The sequence below is a fragment of the Prosopis cineraria genome, unplaced genomic scaffold, assembly GCF_029017545.1.
Source record: "Prosopis cineraria cultivar Desert tree isolate PC_DT_omini unplaced genomic scaffold, ASM2901754v1 PC11, whole genome shotgun sequence".
In the NCBI taxonomy this organism is placed as follows: domain Eukaryota; kingdom Viridiplantae; phylum Streptophyta; class Magnoliopsida; order Fabales; family Fabaceae; genus Prosopis; species Prosopis cineraria.
In genome coordinates, this window is record NW_026555342.1 from 43,931,325 (window position 1) to 43,952,262 (window position 20,938).

The following is a 20,938-nucleotide window of genomic DNA, read 5'->3' on the forward strand; positions in this document are numbered from 1 at the left end:
ATATAATGATGAGTTCTACTTGGGAGTGATTCTATTTAGAGCTCAACTTATGAGTTCTTTTTCACCTTAACATATGGATTGGGTCCACGGGCTCAGCTCACCAACCCACAAAAAAGTTATAGGTTGGATTAAAGAAAATGAATTCCTATCACACAAAAAAGAAAATGAATTTAATTATATGCAGGGCAGTTTTCGCCCGCCTCGCATAGCCCACGAGTTAGAGGGTTGGCTCGCTTATATTTTTTAAAAAAATAGATAAAAAATAAATAAATAAAATTGAGTTATAAAATAAAGTATTCAAATCAATGATACATAAAATTGTGATCTAAATACTTAATACAAGTTTAAATTCAAGTTTAAATTAAGGCAAAAAACAATAAAAACACACTATTGATATATTTAAGTATAGATATAATATAATATGAATTTGATCAAGACAAGATTGAATAAAATATTTTATTACACTACGCTTCATTCATATAACAGCTTATTTAAATTATTTTGTTTGTAAAATAGTACTACCCAAGCTACCAAATAAAAAAAGTTTAGCTACTCTTTTTATTTAAAAAATTAAACATATTTATGAAATGCTAACCATATATTATATTATCATCTTAATTTGAACATAAAAGAAAAATAAATAAATACAAGGATATTAAAACGTTTATCTGATATGAACTGAATGTATTATAAATAATAATATAATAGTCAAAGTTTAAATCATAATTATTTTCTTTTAAAAAAAGAATTGATATTTTAAATTGGGGCATCAATTTTATATCAAAAATGCCAAAACAAGATGAAGAAAAAAAAAGGATAAACAAAACATTTCTATTAATTCATATAGATGTAATACTAATCAATCATGTAAAAGATTAAAGAACGAAAAAGATCAAAAAAATAAATAAATTAGTTTATATTTAAGTGGTGCTATAAGTATGTCTTAATGAGAAAGATTTTTATTATTATTTAGATAATTAATTTTTTGAGGGAATATATAATTTTTTTACTGTGAAAAAGTAATAAAAAGAGATAAATTTATAATTTTAAAAAATTATATAAAAAATATCTTTTTACTTGTAGATTGTTCTGTTAACCCACCAACCCACGACAGGTTAACAAATCCAACCCACACAGAATGCAAGCCATGCCAGCTTGCCCAATCAAACCCACAACTTGTTGTGAGTTAACCCATATTTTTAGCTCTAATTCTATCCATATTTGTTTGATATGCCATTTTAATTAGTGGAGAGAATAAAGTATCAAGCACTAAATCAATTAAGCTTATTAATAAAGAAAATGATGCATCTAAATGAATAACAAAAATAGTTAAATATAAAGAATTTTAATTTCAATTATTTATTTTAAGTGTTTACCTTTATTGGTAGATGAATGTGGACTAAAACATAAGGTGCATTAATCTTTAGGACATATTATTCCCAAAATTTTGCAACATGCTTGCAATCTTACATTCTATCAACTATTCACATTATCATTTTTATGTTGCATTTAGATAAAAAAAAAATAACGAGTAATGAGGCAATACAAAGGAGCATAAATTACAAAGCACGCTGCATTTTTTTCAATTACTTGAGAGGAGCAATACAAAACGATCCAACCCCACATTTTTAATCAATCTTAGTTTTCAAATTCTTACTGTGATATCTTTATCTCCGTCGTGCAACATTATAAATGTTTTAAAATCCATGTCCAAACAATTATATATTTGCTAAGATTGTGAAAAATAATGACAGTTAATCAAACTCTCATAGATTAAGTATTAGGTGTATTATAGTAATCAATCAACAAAATATGTTGTACTACTGGTTGATATCAAGGATAAAAATAAAGATTAAGTAAATACATATGTCAAATTTGTAGCGAAACTGGACTGCCATTACAACAGAATAGAAAAGCTTTACAAACAATGACTTCTATCAATTCCTCTTGTCAAGGGCGAGTGGATTCAAAGACAGGGTGTGCGAATTAATATGTTGTCAAAAGATTAACTATCAATACCTCTTGTCAAGGGCTAAGTTATTTATGTAGCACTAACTCTGCCATAATCACACGGGAAGCATTGATTTTTTTTTTTTTAACCACCCATGGGAAGCATTGAATACAACCATTATTAAACATACTTGAATTATGCTAACTCCATCAATTTAATCAATAAAATCACTCCAAAAAATATTCAATTGAGAATAAAGAATTACATAAATAAATACTATAAATTATAATAATTATAACTAAAATAAGTGGAAAAAAAATACTTTCAGCTGTGTTAGAGGTACAAGGGAGGGAGGGAGGGAGGGAGAGAGGGAGAGAGAGAGAGAGAGAGAGATAACAATTCCATTCACAATCACCCATTCACCCATTACAACCTGGAGACCTATTTACAGAGAATATGACAAAATACCCAAACTAACTTTATATCCCTAATTACCCCTAGTATTCTTAATTCTCATGAATCAAGCTGTTTCGTGAACCTCCTCATAAGGTGGTTTAAGGACCATCTCATCCTTTCATTCACATGGCTTTTTATATTTGTGCAAAATCTAAATCTGTCTTAGCTATTGTTCCCTCCTCTCTCCCTCTCTCCATCCTTTTATTTTATAATTCTCTCTATCAGTATCAGCAAGTGTGTAATGTGCTGCCTCTCCATCTAACATTGATAAGCTTTATTATCCCCTATTCAAAAAAGATGATTAAGCACCATAAATTAGCTCGAAAGGACAATCACATTGACTTGTCTTCGAAATAAATATGCTTTGGATATGTAGCTGAAATAACACATATGATACTATTTAAATTTACTCAGCTTATTTACTCAAGTTACATTTGAAAACGCCAATGGTTTGTTTACTCAACTTATGAAACTCCTTTACATGCCTTTTTGTTGGTAACAATTGAGTACTTTATAGGTAGCAGGAAATTTTTTTAATTCAGATAGGAAATCAAACCAGCTAGAATCACAAGGGTCTAAAGCTTAGTACACCAGAATGGAAAAGCATGTAAGCAAGCCATTAATTCTAAAACAGAACTGAAGTATCAGGTTCCTACTAATATGACATCTGGGAAAAAAAAAAAACTTTAATATTCTGCTCCAGGAAGGACATCATTTTCATAGAAGGTAGCAGACATATTAGAGAACAGTAGTTGGAGAAAGTCTGGGATTAAAAAAATGTCAAAATGAAAGGAGAAATAAGAGTCTGCATGAAAGCAATATATATATATATATATATAAGATTTTCAAAGATCCTTTTTCTTTTGCCAATTATACCATGTAATATACAAATAATCCTTCTAATAAAAAAGCTATACAGTTGTCAATATCACCAAACATTCAAGAAAAAAAGGCCTTGAGCATCATTGATGACAACCTAGAAGAAGTTATCATCAAGCAGGGGAGGAAAAGCATTTAAATTAGAAACAAACCTTTGGATTATCACAAATTGTCTGGGTCAGGGCTGATTTTAAAGTTGTCTTAAAAAAATATTGTAATTCAAGAAGAATGCCAAACAACTTGCCCAAACAAAAGAAGCAGAATAAAATTATAGCTTTGATATGTATAAAGAGAAAAATAGCCATAAAAAAGGCCATTGCCCTTTATGGTTAAGAATGCAGACCTTTCTAACAGCAGAAAACACATTTGCACGGGATCAGTAAAAAATTACAACTCACAAGGCATGAGATTTTAAGGCCACTGGTTTTTCCAAAGAAAAAGTAAAATAACAAACTGTTGAGGAGACGATCAGACAAACAACATTTTATGCAAAAAATAATAATAAGACAGAAGCATGAGCACAATATACGCATAATTGCAACATGTCTCTCAATATAATTAGAGATCTATTTCCTCACCAAGGGTGGTGTTTCCTGCTAGAGAACTTCCTTTAAGTAGTCAGAACTGATAAAAGAGCAGCTACTGCAGCTGCTCTTTGTGATCCTTGAGTTGTTGTGGAACGTTTAGGAGCAACAGCATTAGAACCCGATGATGAACTAAAAGCAGAAATTAAAGCCACAAAGATGCTGCTCTTTGTCTCGGTACTCCATGATTCAATTCATTCAACCTATCTTGAGACAGAGATGAAAAGATGACAAAAATTAGAAAGATGCACTAAAATATGCTTTATCTCATTTAGAAACCATCCTCTTAACATGTGTCTACTTGTTTCAGAAATAACTGATTATAATTAATTGTCATTAAAAAAGCTAGCAAATGACCTGAGAAAAAGTGACAATACAACATATAAGAAGAATCATCAACAGAAAAAATATGTATATATATACATACATAAGAATCCAAGTCAAGAAATCACCCAACGTTTTCAAACCCTGTCACGTCAGGCAGCAAGGGAACTCTGAAACCAAATTAAACTCGTTAAAGTTTGAAGCATTGGTAGAACATCAAATTTCTGCACAAGAACGAACTTGGGAAGGATTTGATTTGCATTACCCATTATTCAAAGAGAAATCCAAAATAAATCCCCAAAAGACTAATCAGTCCCTTGGATGAATTATTAATCCCAATCAGCATCCATGGTGACTCGATTCATCAAACCCTCATTTCCTTCTTAGTGTAGATCTGGAGTCACTAGAAGCACCTTTACTCGCTGAAAGTAGGTCATCTGGCCTGAAGAACGAAGGGCACTAAATAGAGTATGTGAAGGACAGTGAGGAAAAGATTGAAGAGCGATATGATCGAATCTGACAACACTCCAAGTAGAAGCTCATATCCAGTCCAAAACCTGTAGTCAGATCTAAATAGGGGTGATGAAGTAGAGTAGTAAATGGGTTGCATGAAGGTGGCTAAGCATTGACACCAATGAGAGCTCAGTAGGAGTGAAAACTAAGGAGAAGAAGGATGATGGTGAGAAGCTCAGGTTGTGTAGAGAGTATATCGGGTAGAGGAGGGAGGCTAAGGGTTCCTCTGAACTGTGAGTAGAGCAGGGGAGGTCATATGAATTGACATTCACGACGCTCAAGGTGATCAGCATTTTCCCCCTAAAGGAGGGAGTTTTAAAATTTAAAAGATGAAAGAACAGATAATTTTTTATTAAGATAAAACAGCACAAAGCCCAATGTAAGCTGAAGAGGTAGAGGAAGCCGACACTGTTCAATTGAACAGTGATATGGGTGAGGAGCCATATATGAGCCATTTTCTCAGCAGCTTATAGTAATCTTGTTTTATTATATATACAGATTGAACTGAAGAGAAATTGAGCTTCATGGAATAAGAGAGGAGGAAGAAAATTTGAATGGAAAGAAAGAAACTTCAGTTTGCTTATACCTAACATTTCACGCTGAAACCAACTCAGAATCTACTGCTTATTGACACTAGTCTTCAACAAACTCAGCATTAGTATCCATTACAAGATATATGTCTCTAACCAAGTACAAGGAAAAAAAAAGAAAGAAAAAAACTCATCAGAAACTTCCCTATATATGACAAACATAAAAAATAAGTACTTCAATAGGGACAGGAGCTTATGCTCTAGTAGTCAATTTGTTGTGATTTTATTTGTCTTTCAAGCCTCAGCTTGCCATCTTTAAGGAAAATAAAAAATAAGTATGAAAATAGTAATAACTGGGTCAGTAGTCCTACCAAGCAGTGCATTCCTTCAGAGGTCCTCAGTATAACATGAACATCGTACGGTGACAATTTTTGGCTTAAAGGGCAAATCTGTTCCAATAAAACAAGCCCAAAATAGAATTTATTGTGCACGGGCAAGAAAACTTAATTGGGACATGCAGGATGTAAGGTCTAAACATATATTACCAGGCTTGTACACAGGGGGGAAAAAAGAAAAACATAAAATACATTTCTGAACATCTTTATTTCAATTAGAGACAATGCTACTTACATTCATAAGCTGCACAGACTGGCGCCAAACAAAGTAGTGAAATATCAAAATCATGGACAATCTTATTCTTTGATAGTGTATTTGCCATCCAATTGAAGAATAAATAAAGTGGTGGATAAATCTAAAGGAGAAAATACAAAGGAAACATGAATCAGAGAAAAATGCAAAAATTCCTAGAATTTAATATGATATTTTTTATCTAAGGAATTCTCATTATTCCTAGAGGGGGAGTGGCATGCCACTGTTGCTCTTCATAGCTCATGAATTGATCAAATTCGCAGGATATTCTAATGCAGAAATCAACACAAGAAGCCACAAAATCTTGATCGAGTGGAATTATGATTACAAGAAATTTTGCAACAAAATGCAACATTCTATGGATGATCAGATAAAAGAATTTGTATTTCAAATTTTCTTATTGACTTGGACTGCGGAGTGATTTTTCCTTATATAACCTTGCAGTCAAGTCAGAAACAAGAGCATATTTATTGTTTTCATAGCATGCTGTCATAAAGGCTGCTAATGTTACTCTATCGACATGGTTATCCATGTCTAGTAACTTATGAAAGAACAAAGCTGCCATGCCTACTTTTCTCTCGCTACTTAGTTTCCTGATCAATGTATTAGCAGTTCGAATCCAGAGTTTTCTTTCCAGCCTTTCCAGGAGCACCATAGCAGAGCCACAATCATCTATTTTGCAATACTCATAGGCCAAAGTAATCCGAGTAACTTCACATGGGATAAGCCCCTTTTCTATCATGGTGTCATACAACACATGAGCTTCATCCAACTTTGAATCTTTACAAAGACCACTTATAAGAGCACTATAAGTGATACTATCTGGAGCACAACCATGGTCACTCATCCTATATAAAAACTTCATAGCCAAACTCAAATTTCCTTCTCGACAATACCCACATATCATGGACGTATAAGTTTCCTTTGATGGAACTAATCCACTTCTTACAGCTTCGTTGAAAAACATCTCACTTTCTCTCATTCTCTTTTTCCTACAAAAGGATGAAATTAAAGTGGTGTATGAATAAATATCAGCTTGAATGCCACTCTTCACCATCTTATTGAACAACACCAAAGCCTGATTAATATCTGCCTGTTTGCAATGTTGAGTTATGAGAATAGTATAGGTGACTTTATCAGCTTTCAATCCATGATGCAAACCATTTTTGAGCAATTTGTAAGCCTCTTGCACCCTTCCCTTTTTGCAAAGGCCATCAACAATGGCATTATATGTACAAATGTTGGGGATAAAACCTTCATTGCTCATCATGTTCATGAATTCATATGCTCTATCAAAATTACCTTCTTTGCAGTGTCCGTCAATAAGTGTTGTGTATGTGTTGGTGTTTGGGACTATTCCCTGTTCCTTCATTCTGTGAAGCAGCATTTCTGCCCGGTTCAATTTGCCATCTCTGCAATATCCACTTATCATTGCCGTATAAGTAAGGACATTTGGCTTGTGATTTTCACTCCTAACAAGCTTAAGGAAAAGTCTGAATGCTTTTTCAGTCCATCCTTTCTTGCAAAGACCATCAATCAATGCTGTATGTGTATACGCATTGGGTTTCCAACCTTTACGGACCATCTCCTCCAACATTTCAAATGCCTGCTTCACACTTCCCTTTTTACATAAACCTTCTATCATAGACGTGAAATTAATCAAATTTGGCTTCAAACCCATAACACTTAGTTTATGAAAATACCAAGTTGCTCTATTTGTTAAACCCTTTTCACAGAAGGTTCTTATTATCAATGTAAATGTGGTATTATCAATTACAAAGCCCTTCTCAAGCATGGCACTTAACCACCTATCAGCTTCCAAAATATTACCTATTTTACAATATGCAACAACCATCAACTTATAGCTAGTTGAATCTAGGCAAACCCCTCTCACACACATTTCTTCGAGCAATTGTTCTGCATATTCAACCAACCCCAGATCACTAGTAACCTTCACAGTCCAATTCAATGTTTGAGTGCTAGGAACCAGACCTTGATTATGCATTTCAATCACCATATCTACAGCCTCCTTCAACTTCCCAATCTCAGCAAAAATTTTCACCATAGACCTCAACACTTCATGGGCTTTCTCGAAATTTCTATTCCCAATAAATGACATTGAACAAACTATATAGAGCCTCATAAAATGCCGAAATTTAGGAAACCCAATTGCCCAATTCAAGAAACTCATTGCTATCATTGATCCAGCTTCACTTGCAAGGGAAGCAACCACCGTAACGGCTTGCTCATGAGTCAAAGAATCAGCATCCACATTAAGATGAAGCCTTGGATGTGACCCCCTCATGTGCGCTTGCTGATAGTAAGAATCACACACTAATGAGCATACCATTTTCACAATTGATTGAGAAGCTGGTTGAGATGTAGGTTGAGCCGAAGAGGAGGATGTAGTATAACTAGATGATGGGTAGTCTTGTCTGCATAAAATAGAAGTGGATTTGCAGGTACAAAAGAGTTTCTGATGAACGCCATTATTTCTGAGAATCAGAACGGGAAGCATGAAAATTTGATCAATGTTCAATGTGTTGGAAGCGAACTATGGCATCTCAGTCCATCGAATCTAGTTTAACTTGTTATATCTGTCACTGGTGAGTCATCATTCATATCAGTATAGCTATAACTTAAAAGCAATCTCAGCCTGATGACTCACAAAAATAACCAAATTTTTATGTCATTTCATAGGGGAAAACAAAACTAGGTCCACACTCTGGTGCGAAGTCTGTGCATTTAAGACTTAAGTGACAAATATTTATAATACATGTACACTCAGCTGCACAAGACAGCAAACTGCTAAAGCAGGAAATTTAAAAAGCTTTTTATTTAGAACAAAAAGAATTGAAAGATAACATCTTGATCATAATATATGTAAGCAGATGCTATATAAATAACTGAATAGCACAATGACATACCACGGGACCTTTCCCAGATACTTGCATATAGCAATGTAATAAATTTCAAACTCTACTAAAGAACGCTTGAAAGAAAGATGGGGCAGATCACAAAAATATATATATATATATATCAGCATTTTACCCAAAACAAATATCAGCTGATCAAAACCAGTCATTCACATGCTACAAACAGACAATACTAGAGAAACATAAAGAGGGGAAAATATAACTGGCCACATCAAAATGCATATCCTTCTTTTTCAATATATATATATAATCACCCAAAACAGAGGACCACCAGAACAAACAATGCATTTCCATTTCCAGCTCTAACAAAAAAAATGGTTGGAGGATATCATACCTTGCAGGAGGCTTAGAATGCCTGAGACAATAATGTTGGACTTGGACTCCCAAAGAAGAGAACCAACAGATCAAAGAGGATGAAATGGCTGAAAGCAGACGGTGGAGAGGATGTCACAGCAGAAGGACGTGAACGTAGAAGACGGCAGAGAAACGCCTCTTTGACACAGCAAGAGTCTTCCCAGCAGACAGATCGAGGAGCAGATAGGCGTTAAGGGCAGGTTGCGAATTGAGGAGGAGGATGTCGGAGTTTAACAAGCATGAGGTCCGAAATTGGAGACGGCAGTCATAGATCGGAGACGGAGGTTGCACTCCTCAAAGTGCAGCCGCTACAGAAGGGAGGAGGACTAGGACACAGTGCAGATAATAAAGATAATTAATTTTAAACTTCAACGCCACAATAATGTGAAAAAATATCCAAATATCTCTTTCTCTATTACACTCAATTAATTATCAACTTAAAAATCATGGTTTCCTTAAGAAGACAAGAATTAGTGTCATTCTAAGTCCTTCCATTCATTCATTATAATTTCTTCAAAAGTCATCCTCTATCCAAATCTATTAAGAAAATTAGAAATTTTATCATGACAGACTAAACTTTCAATCATATGTTTGGAGAAGTAACATATGCACCCATATGCTAACATACCAAGCATTTGAAGACAAATTAAATCTTCTAATTTTTTATCATCCTCCTTCAAGATGCAAGATCTTCTTAGAATCTAACATGATCTGATTTTTTATCTTTCTGCACGATTTTTCCACGACCTTGTATTAAAAAAATTCTTTAGACATACATTATGTATGTCAAAATTAATTATAAATTCAAAACTATAGTTTTCTTAGAATATCTCTATACATGATAAAATTAATTATAAACCCAAAACCATGATTTATAAAATAGAGTTTATATTGGTTTTGGGGAAAAATTGAAGTATTCATTGAATTTTCTCAAGTCTAATAAGAATGTTAGGCATAGCCTAATCTTTTTTTTCCCCTTTTTCTCATTCCCCCCCCCCAAGGTGCTCTACTCTTTGTTGGCTACCATTAGGATTCCTTCGTATCTTCTGTCCACAACTGTTTTTTTTTTTTTAACCTACCTATAGGAAACTTGGACCTTTTATTTTTCTCGTGTTTGTTCTTGTTAATCTTGTTCCATTTTCTTGCTCATTCTCTTAACAGGAAAAAGTTTCTTTCTTGTTCCATTTGCTTGCTCATTCCCTCAGTTATGACCTTATCTCTCCTGAATTCATGATAAATTGTCTCTCAGTTACTTATTGCGTTGCTGTTAAGGTTGCATGTGTATGTGTTTAAGTTATTGACTATTGAGCTAGTTTTATGAGCCTCGATGTACCTGGATGATCACTATAAATTCTTAAATTTTGTTCTCCATATTCAAGCATTGTAAACCAAAAAGTTAGATGGGAACTTGGACTAGTCAATTGTAATGGAGAATTATCATGTGAAACCATTTGAAAGTCAGTAATAGTTGTTTAAATATTCTCTCTTTTCTTTCATAACAAGGGAAAATAAAATCCTGCACTAACAGTATTAAAATCTTGTTGCAAGACTAAAACTAACTCAAGGGGAGGAATAAGTAGAGGGTGAAAACCTGCAAAACAAGCAAGCGCCTTGTTAGAAAAAAAATCAGAAATCTCATTAGCGTCTCTCAATATTTGCTAAACAATCATCACCCAATTTTGAGCCAGCAAAGCTTTAATCTCATTAATAACATTCGAATTTGGGTGTGTGGGAGAAATTTCACCATTAATAGTCTCAAAAGCCTTAAAGGAGTCAGACTCAAGGTTGAGTTTTCGATAATGACGATCCCAAGCTAGTTTTAGACCTCATAAACATGCCTATAACACAGCATACAAAGGATCACTGTCATAAGCCATGTGCATGAATCTTGCCTTGAAATGAATCCTTTATCTAGGTATAGAAGGGTAATATCTTCTCCTTGTTTAGTTAAACAATCAAATTAAGGTCCATAGTGTTCTTTCTGTCTATTGTTATCTCTAAAATTATGCTTTTGCTCTGGTGCTTTTAACTTTAAGGGGAAGAACAAAGTCTGATACAGAAGACAATGAGGATTAGTCTGAAAGCAAGAGCAAACATTATGTGGACCGGAAAAAGGTCAAGGGAGAGGAAAATGTCTCCGGGGCTTATAAGAAAAGAAGAATATTTCTGTAATTTAAAATCATTAATCTCTATTCATAGTGCCTAAAGGATTGTTCAGGGAAAGCATCAATTAGAAAGGATAGTTTGTACTACACTTAATTATGTATATATATATATATATTGCTATTCAACACTTTGCTTCTATCTAACTCTTCTCAAATACATATGTAACTAAATTTGTATATATCTACAAACACCACTCTTAATCACAATAAATTTCAGAGTTCTTCTATCACCCATTTTACCAACCACCTTAGGTACATTACCAAAATCAAGTCTCAATATAACATTATCCTTTATAATAACCAACCATGTAATTCCCCATAATCCAATTTGTCTCACACTAAATTCATAATCAAAATTCTTCACAAAATTCTCAAGTTAATTCCATAAATAATTAACACCCAAACCAAATATCTATTTATATTTTCACACAGTGTTAGACTCAAAGAAAATATCAAACTCCCATCCAACTTCATCAACAGCAACCAACAATAATTAAACTAACATACCAACGAAAGTCAATTCTCAGTTACTCAATTTTATTTTTTTTACCTCCACAGACCAACGGTTGCCAAGAAAGGAGAGGAATGAAAAATATGAACCTCATTCACCAATACACATGTGCACAGAATCAAACTAGAGAGAGGAGAGGTGCGATTCACTCACCTAAGGAACAAAGAGGAATGAAGGGAGAGGATCAAGTTTTCATGGCCACCCAAGAGCACTGCTACAACGCAGAGACAGGGAGGGCACGGATCGACAGCAACGCAGAGACCGAAGGAGAGTCCGTGACCTGAACGAAACTCCTTGCAGCGGCAGACGACAGCGACTCCAGCAGCGACGGTGATGGAAGAACGAGCTTAACAGCAACTGGCAAGGACGAAGGATTGGCAGCGTGAAACAGAGGAAAGGCAGGAATCTCGTTCTGGACCTCTCAGCGGCCGGCAGACGTGCTTGCTCCACCACGCCGATGACGTTGAGGACGGTGTAACAAGATGGATATTGTACGATGAAAGTGAGGGTTTCTGCTCTCTCACACTCTTCTTGCTCCGGATTGTTCGAAACTCAAGCAACAAGAAAATGAAAGACAAGGTCTGTGCGTGCTCGCCTGTGACTCTGCTTTATTTTTTTCCTTTAAGGGTAATTGTATTTCCATTACTTGGATGAAGCAAGAGTATGATTTCGTGCTATATGAATCAGAGATTCGAACCCACATCCTGCGTGTGAAGTTCCAAGGTCTTTGACACCAAGCGACCAATTTATTCTTGCTATGATTAAAAATATAGTTAAAACACCTTAATTTAAAGGGACAATGACAGTAAAGTCTATTTAATTTAAATTAGTTAATTAATAAATAGGTTTCTTAAAATGGCATAATTCTTCTTAGGCCTATTATTAGAGAATTTAAGAAGTGATGATTTTGTCCTTTGTTCTAATTAAAGAAACAAATGTCATTTCCCCATTCCAGTCTCTGGTCTGTGTTCTGCCCACATGTGTCATCTCCGGTGTGTCTGCCCTCGCATGTCGCCTCAAGTGTGTGTGCCTCTATCTCACCATCACAGCATCGTTGTAACTCGATTGTCGTTCTTGCTTCACCTCCAGCAATTTCGAGCTTCTCAGTATTGCTAGCAATGGTTCTGCCATCGTGGGTTTGTGGGTTCACCGTCATCGTCGCCATTCTCCCTCTCTCCCCAGTCTCACTTGACTCTGGTTCGCTCCCTCCAACTCTTCCTTTTTTATCTTCTTCACTTCAGTAATTATAAGACTGTAGGGCTGAACCTTCGATTTGTGGCTATATATGATTTATGGGTCTGTTTTTTTTTTTTGAACAAAAATGGGATCAATAAGTTATCAGAAAAGGATCAATACAAGAGGATTACAAAGGAAATAACGAGACTACACAAATGCCTTTCAAAATCTGCCCAACCTCATATAGCCAAGGTTGATGATGTCTGTGGATCTGTTTCTCGCAAGTGTTAACAAATGCCTTTGAATGTTGTCACTAGTTTTAGTTCTTAGCTAATTTATTTGGGATCAATTGTAATATCCTCAATTTTAAATCCAAATTAATTAAGCTTGAATAGATTAGTAAAGTGAATCTTTGAGGTGTGTGGCCAGAGAGGCCTAATGAGCGTGTTTGATCTCGATTTCAGTACCAAACGTGAGTTCGAAAGAGAATTGGGTCACCCAGGAATAGAAGAGGAAGAATTTCTGAAGGGAGTGGTTCTGTGCCACGCAACGCGGCGTGGGGTTGGTCCGCCACGGCACATGCATGACAACAAGCCTGGAAGAAGCTCTCTGTGCCATGCGCCACGGTGCATTGTCGTATGGCTAGAATTTTGCAGTATTAAGTCGCAAATCTAAAGTGAAAATGAGGAGGAAATAAAAGAGAACGAGAGAGTGGCAAAAAAGCTAAACTAGGGCTTGAAGAAACTGACAATTGGGAGTAATTTGGAGCTCTTAAACATCCAAGGTAAGCTTCTTTGCTTAAATCTTCCTCTCTTCTTCCATTTTTTTGATGGTAGAGGTTAGGGTTTGCTTACTAATAGTGATTTTCGGTCCCTAGAAGTTAAGGGCCCGAACCCATTGACTTTAATAGAATTAATGGGGGTAGATTGAGTTATTTAAACTTGATATTTATGGTTTTATGATGATTGGTGGTTGGAGGACATTAAGTGTCCGAAATTTCCATAAATTTAGTGGTTGGGAATAATGTGGCTTCATTAATGGCCATTTAAGAGCTCAATATCATAAATGAGAGTTATAGAAAGCTAAGAAATCTTATGGATACTTCTACATAAGCTTAGAGTAAAACTTGAGTATTAATAAATGATGAAAATGCTAGTGAAAAATAGCTCAAAATGAATATTGATGTTTTGCATGGTAAATGCTTGTAGTGTAATTACCATTGGCACCGTTCAAGCTTTTTAGAAGCTTCGGGAGTGAATAGTTGAGGGGTGAAACCTTTGACCTCTCAAAGGTTTAAGGTAACCAGGGAAATTCTATCTTATGCTTGTGTGTGACTATTAGTTTATTGATTCATGGATTATCATTTGAAATGTAAAAAATAAAAGAAATGCAAGTATGGCTTAATTTGTGAAGAAATCCATTAGATCAAATTTGTGAATTTTATGCCTTATGATGCAAAATTTTCCTTGAGAACAATAGTGGTGGATTTTCATATTAATGTTCGTTAGGAGTGCAATGATTTCTACAAACTGAGAAGCAAAATGAATATTTATTTACAAGGAGTTCAATGATGTTTGAAAATAGGGAAGTTTACTGATTTTAAAAGTGTGAGGTACAATGAAAATAGAGAAGTTCAATGATTTTAAAAGTATGAGGTACAATAATTGTGAATTGGGAGTTCAACGACTTGTTTGGTTTTAAAGTTTCATGAAATGTGTAATGATGAAGTTCAATTAAAGGTGATAATGTGAAGTTCTATGAATTGTATATGTGTGAATTATTGCATGAGTGTCTATTGCATGATCTAGAGAAGTGGGAGTTTGCCTAAAAACCAGAGTAGATAATAAATCCATGTGGTAAGGCCTCCATCTGTGTGATAGATTGCCTAGATTGATTCTATCTATATCGTCCCACTTGTTCAATGAGGGATTGTCCCACTGGTTTAACAAGGGACTCGAACCTATCTAGTTATCCACCGGTTCAATGAGGAAGCTAGTCTAGGATATATGACACCTCATGGTGTGAGAAATAGGGAAAACCGTGATTCATAAGTGAGTTGGATACGTCTCGACCAGGTAATCCCCTCACAAGTGTTTAGGCTAGGGAAGTCAAGGAATATAGACTATCCCATTGAGTTATAGTCTATGGTTTCATGTCAGAGGAATAAGAAGGATATAAGGGAAGTGTGATCATGCATATAGTGAGAAAAGGCACTTGTTGTCTATATTAAGTCCATAATGTGGATATCTTTGAGTTGAGTAATAATTTTTGCCATTAAGCTCATCAATAAATTGTGTGAGCAATTTTATTTATATGAAAAATGCTAAAAGCATTGTTTTTCCAAGAGAATGCCATTATGTGAGCTAAGTTGTGAATTCTTATTTCAAATGTTGCTTATAGGTTAAAGTATTAATATTTACCGCCACTTGCATTTAAACTAATTGATATGCATTAGTATGGGCTAGTTAGACTTTGGTTATTAAGTAGTTGTACTCACCTCGTTATCTTCAATATTTCAGGGAATAGCTCAAGAAGTGAAGACAGGGGAAAACAACCCGAGGCTTAGGATCACGATTCATTTGTAATAGGCCTCTTTATTTTGGGTAATTTATGTGTATGACAATTTCGATTGCCAACTAGGATTACTCTTTTTTGTTACTTACTTGCATTAAGTGAAATGTAAATTGAAATGGTATTTTGGGCCCTAATGAGATATTTGATTATTATGTGCTATGAGGATAGGGCCAAAATATTAATACAAGTGAGAGTAATGAATATTATGTGATGATTTGGGAAATCTTGATAAAAATTATGGTAAACCCCCCTTTCTACGATTTTAAGTTAAGGGGTTAAGTAGTGAAAATTTGATCTGAAAATATTCCTTATGTTATGGTGTATTGCACAAGTTGGTTTTGATGATAGGTATGTGGTCATATGGTTGTTGGTGACTTATGGTCCTTCATATATGTTCTGAACATTTGAAATTGTGAAATTGGTTATAATAGTGAAAGTTTTGAAAAGGGTGTCCAATTTTTATTTTAAAAATAATTTGAGCTGGAGACCAATGCCATTAGTTAGAGTCTGGAAAGAGTTTTCCATAGACTCCTAGTTCATGTCATTCAGACGTTGGATGGAGATTTGGGGTGCATCGGAAGTTGGCTATAAAGCTGTCAAATTGACAGCAAAACTTACTGTCAAAATTTGTGCATTTGCGCTGTGGCACATGGCGTCACAACCCCCCTTTGTTTGCTTTGACCAATTGTGATTATTTTTTGTATGCTAAATGTTTGCAAGAAAGATTGTGTTGTTCTTGTCATGATTTGGTTGAACATATGGGATCCCATAGTGTTGCAGGATACACTGATGTACAGTTGCATTTTCTTTGATATTGTTATTTCTACTTTAGGGCTATTCTTGATTTGATATTATTCTTTCTACTTGTGTGTTATTCTTTGTTTGATATTATTCTTTCTACTTGTGTGTTATTCTTTCTTTGGTATAGGAAGAAGCTACTAACTTCAGGATTGAGCTTTTGTAGTGGCTAATTAATCATCCAAAAAAAAAAAGCAAAGGTGGCGTTGAAATTACTTGATGAAGAGAAGACAAGAAAGAAAAGGGGTAGCCACTTTAGTATATAAAGAGGGATGTTAATATTTGTCAATGACTGTTTAGTATATAAAGGGTAGCCACTGTTTGAATATTTGTTGATATGTGTAATGACTTCTTCATTTAAGGAATGAAATTAGTTTATAATTGATCAATTTGATCATAGTTAGATTGTAGTCAAATGAATTGTAATTATATATATATATATATATATATAAATTATAGTTATGACCTTTGATAAAAAAAAGTATAGAATAATCAAGTGATTATAAAGATAAAAATGTATAGAAAAAAATTACAACATTAAAAATGTATAGAATAATATAAAAATATGATATAATTTATAGTTTTGACCTTTGATAAAAAAAAGGTAATTATATAACCAAAATAATCAAGCGATTATAAAGATACAACTTTTTATAATTTTAAAATTTAAAAATTAAATTATTTTACAATAAGTTTAATCTATTCGACCTATTAATTCTTGTAAGTTTGCTAGTTGACTCATTTCACTAGTGCAATAAAAAAGTGAGAAATTAAGTGTGTTTAGTTTTTAATCAAAAATTTGTTCATGAAAAAAGCATGTAAACTAAAACTATCCAAAATTAAGTTTAAGGAATGTGCTTTTGGAATTTTTTAAATGTGCTTTTTAAATTGATTTTGCAAATAATTCAAAGAAACCAAACAATTTTTACATTTTTGAATTTTCAAAAGTTCTTTTTGAATATAAAACATAGGTAAACTAAACTAATAAAAGAATTAAGGAAAAAAAATCAGTAAGGAGAGTTTGGTAGTATAAAATTCGCAAGTCTCCATTCACAACTTTGGTTTTAATATTAACAAGTTTTATGTCTAAATTCGCAACTATTTATTAGCTATTTGCAAGTCTTGGTGTGTAAGTCCAGACAAGCATTGAAGTTGGAAATTCGGAAGTCTCCATTTACAACTTTGGTTCCGATATTAACAAATTTTGTCCTTAAATTCGTAATAATTTATTAGCCACTCGTAAGTCCTGGTGTGCAAGTACAGATAAATAACAGAGTTGAAAATTCGTAAATCCCCATTCACAACTTTGGTTTCAATATTAACAAATTTTGTCCTTAGATTCACAATAATTTATTAGCCATTCGCAAGTCATGATGTTCAAGTCTAGAGAAGCATCAGAGTTGAAAATTCGCAAGTCCTCATTCACAACTTTGGTTCTAATATTAACAAGTTTTGTGCCTAAATTTGCAACTATTTATTAGCCATTCACAAGGTGTGCAAGTCTAGACAAGCATTAGAGTTGAAAATTCGCAAGTCCCCATTTGCAATTTTGGTTCCAATAATAACAAGTTTTGTCCCTAAATTCGCAACTATGCAACTAGGAATTGCAATTTATTAGCACCCTCTGTAAATTGACTGAATCAGTAAAAAAATGAAATACCACTCTAATCCAACAAATAACAACTTTCATTAATTTAAATGACAAGAAGACCTTAAAACAACTCTAAGGTTTCATTGTCAATTACATGATCCATAACTTGTATCAAAATACCCTACAACTCTTTTGACAAAAATATATGAAAGGTTAAATCTTGTATACATAAGAAGTTTTAGCTATGTCATACTCACAATCCAAAAAAACAATAGTCATCTTTACACATTGTACAAGACAAAAGATAGCTAAATTCATAAAATATGCACAAAAAGGGTGTCATATCTACATCATATTTTAGCTTGGATTATGATTCCTACAAATCTTGCGTGTATGACTTGGTTGATGGCATAGTAAATAGTGATAAATCTTGTTCTAAAATTGTGACTCCTTCCTAAAAGTTTGTGGCCTCCCAGGAGGATGATTGGTCCTTAGAGGTTGGAGGAAGACTTAGCCCCTAATATTTGAAATGTTGTGGTCTTTTAGATGAGGCATGTCTATTGTAACAACAGGAATCATGCTAGAACAATATTGCCATGTGTTAGCTTAATGGCAAAGCAAGCATGTAGACAAGGAATCCCTGACATTTGCCATGCTACATAGCTACATTCACGTAAGCCAAAATCAACACGCAAGTCCCCATGTGCAGTATATACACAAACCCTATTTCCTCCATAATGCTCTGCAAACATTTGTTCAGCTCTAGTCACGTGGTCTCTTAGTTTTGCCTCAATCTTTGGACCAACAACATTTCTCTAAGTAGAGAGAGCCATTTTAGATGCATGCATTTTGCGAGTTACCTTTTCTCTATGCTCATAGATCAATTGTGTAACACTATGCCTTCTCTTAGTGACCATCTGTGAATTAAATGACTCTACAAGAATTGTAGTTATATTGTCCTATCTTCTATATGGAAACTTAAATAAAGACCACCTACCAATGACTCCATGATTTTCAAGCCATTGAGCCAATTCTAGATTGAAATTTCTCATGTTTCCTATTGCTGCATTAAAGTCATCCTCAAGCCTCACATATGTGATACCATCAAGCAAGTCTATGCATCATCCTTGCCCTGCCCATTGGTCCTTCTCTTACCTCTATCAATTTTTAAAAAGTTTGCATTAAAATTCTCCTTAATGTGATGGTAACAAAATGCATGTTGCTTACCTCTAAAGATAGCTTAAATAGCACCTATTATGGCATTGTGTTGGTCTAAAACTATTATGAGTTGTATTGAGCCTATTATTTCTTTCACCATGTACAGGAACCAAGTCCAGTTTTTAAATGTCTCCCCTTTCACAATGGCATAAGCACAGGGAAACAACTTATTATCAATGTTATAAGCATATGCTGACAGTAAAGTCCCCTTATAAGGACTACTTAGATGACTATCATTTATGTATAATATATGTCTTGCACCATACATGAATCCCTCCATACAATAGCCATAAGCTATAAAGACATGCTCAAACCTGTTATTGTCAGCTGCCGCCTACTTAGCAACTATTTTTATGTCCATTTCCACTAATTGGTCACAAATCCATGAAATTAACATATAAGATTGGTCGGGTCTATCATGGATCTCTTCCAACACCTTACCTTTGGCTCTGTATGCTTGTTAGTAAGTCAGATTGACATCATATTTTGTTTATAACTCTCTCCTAATGTCATTAGGACGTTTATCTATATAAGACCTCACATCCTCAATTACAATACATGATGTTTGACTTAAACTTCCCCTGTAGGTAATAATTAGACTGTCTTGTGCATAATGTATGTGCTCATTTTTAAACATCTTCACACATAGAAATGAAGTTTCCTTTCCCACTACATATGCTGTGATCTTCCAAGGGCAGCCTTCAATGTCACATATTACTCTCATCTTTTTTGTACTATTGTTCTTATATTTATATGGAAACTTATGGGCAATGCTATACTTGTACAATGCTTTTCTAAAGGCTTTAGCATGGGGAAAGGTCTGTCCTACACCTGATAACAAATCCCTCCACTTAGAAGAATTAAGCATTGGCATCAGTATAGGTGCACTTTCTACTCCACATGGTAATATTAGAAGTTCTCTACAAGTTTGGTACGTTATACACATTCTACCCTGCTTTCAAAGGTTACATGTTCGAAATCATGATCTTTAATAAGAGAAGGAGAGTTTGGATCTGAAAGTGACAAGAATTACTCCATCCTACATTCATAATCCATCCAACTTCATGTCTCATTTACACTTGTATTAACAATCATAACTTCAATTACTAAAATAACAACTATGCTATAGCAAATGACAACTTTCTTTAAAGGAATTAAACATAGTAACTTACATTGGTGCTTCCTCAATTGTTGTTTCTCCATTGCCATTTCCTTTACAACCTATATATACATGGCTGCTTCCAACATTTTGCTTAAATAGGGTAGCAATTCTACCATTATCAACAAGGTCTATAAGGGTCATTTTATCATATCTCATAGTATATTTCATGTCACTTAAATTAGTGTCAATGCCAAAACAAAATGATATCATTATTCTGAATTCTTTAAGTGTCATCCCTTTTCTTATCATTTTCACCTTTACACTCCCCCCATCATATTGTATTTTACCTTTAATATTTTTTACAAAATGTCCCCCTATGTGGAAATAACAAAATAATTTCTTTCCAAAATTAGAAGAAGAAGAAGCCATTTCTCATGCCAACATGAAATAATGAAATAGTCATTTATTAGCATGTCTATTTTTTAAACATCATGATCATATATCTGTTATATTTTATCCAATAACAACTATTGTTCTTATATTCAAAACTTTATATTTGTTATTTACAACTTTTAGTTTATACATTTACAACACAACTGAAAATAATATATCATTTATCATCTATCAT

General features: G+C 34.0%; 1 protein-coding gene across 13 annotated transcripts; it reads right to left on the reverse strand.

Moving 5' to 3' along the window:
* Nucleotides 1-2,255: 2,255 nt before the first annotated feature.
* On the reverse strand, nt 2,256-12,542 carry LOC129285384 (pentatricopeptide repeat-containing protein At4g19890-like). Of its 13 annotated transcripts, none has more exons than XM_054921052.1 (7): nt 12,005-12,513; nt 10,736-10,766; nt 9,156-9,501; nt 4,460-8,488; nt 4,298-4,364; nt 3,865-4,077; nt 2,256-2,691 (listed from the first exon to the last, which is right to left on the reverse strand). In XM_054921052.1, the coding sequence occupies exon 4, from the start codon at nt 8,401-8,403 to the stop codon at nt 6,283-6,285; it is 2,121 nt and encodes a 706-aa protein (XP_054777027.1). In that variant the 5' UTR covers nt 8,404-8,488; nt 9,156-9,501; nt 10,736-10,766; nt 12,005-12,513; the 3' UTR covers nt 2,256-2,691; nt 3,865-4,077; nt 4,298-4,364; nt 4,460-6,282. The 13 variants fall into 13 exon arrangements, 11 of the variants coding, with proteins under 11 accessions (XP_054777027.1, XP_054777028.1, XP_054777032.1 ...); XM_054921053.1 differs by having other exon boundaries at nt 4,460-5,686; nt 5,868-8,488; nt 9,156-10,766; XM_054921057.1 differs by having other exon boundaries at nt 4,460-4,636; nt 5,609-8,488; nt 9,156-10,766.
* Between the last annotated feature and the right edge of the window lie 8,396 nt (nt 12,543-20,938).

Coding starts and splice junctions, on each gene's coding strand:
- LOC129285384 (XM_054921055.1), bottom strand. CDS start 8,403: ATGCTTCCCGTTCTGATTCTCAGAAATAATGGCGTTCATCAGAAACTC.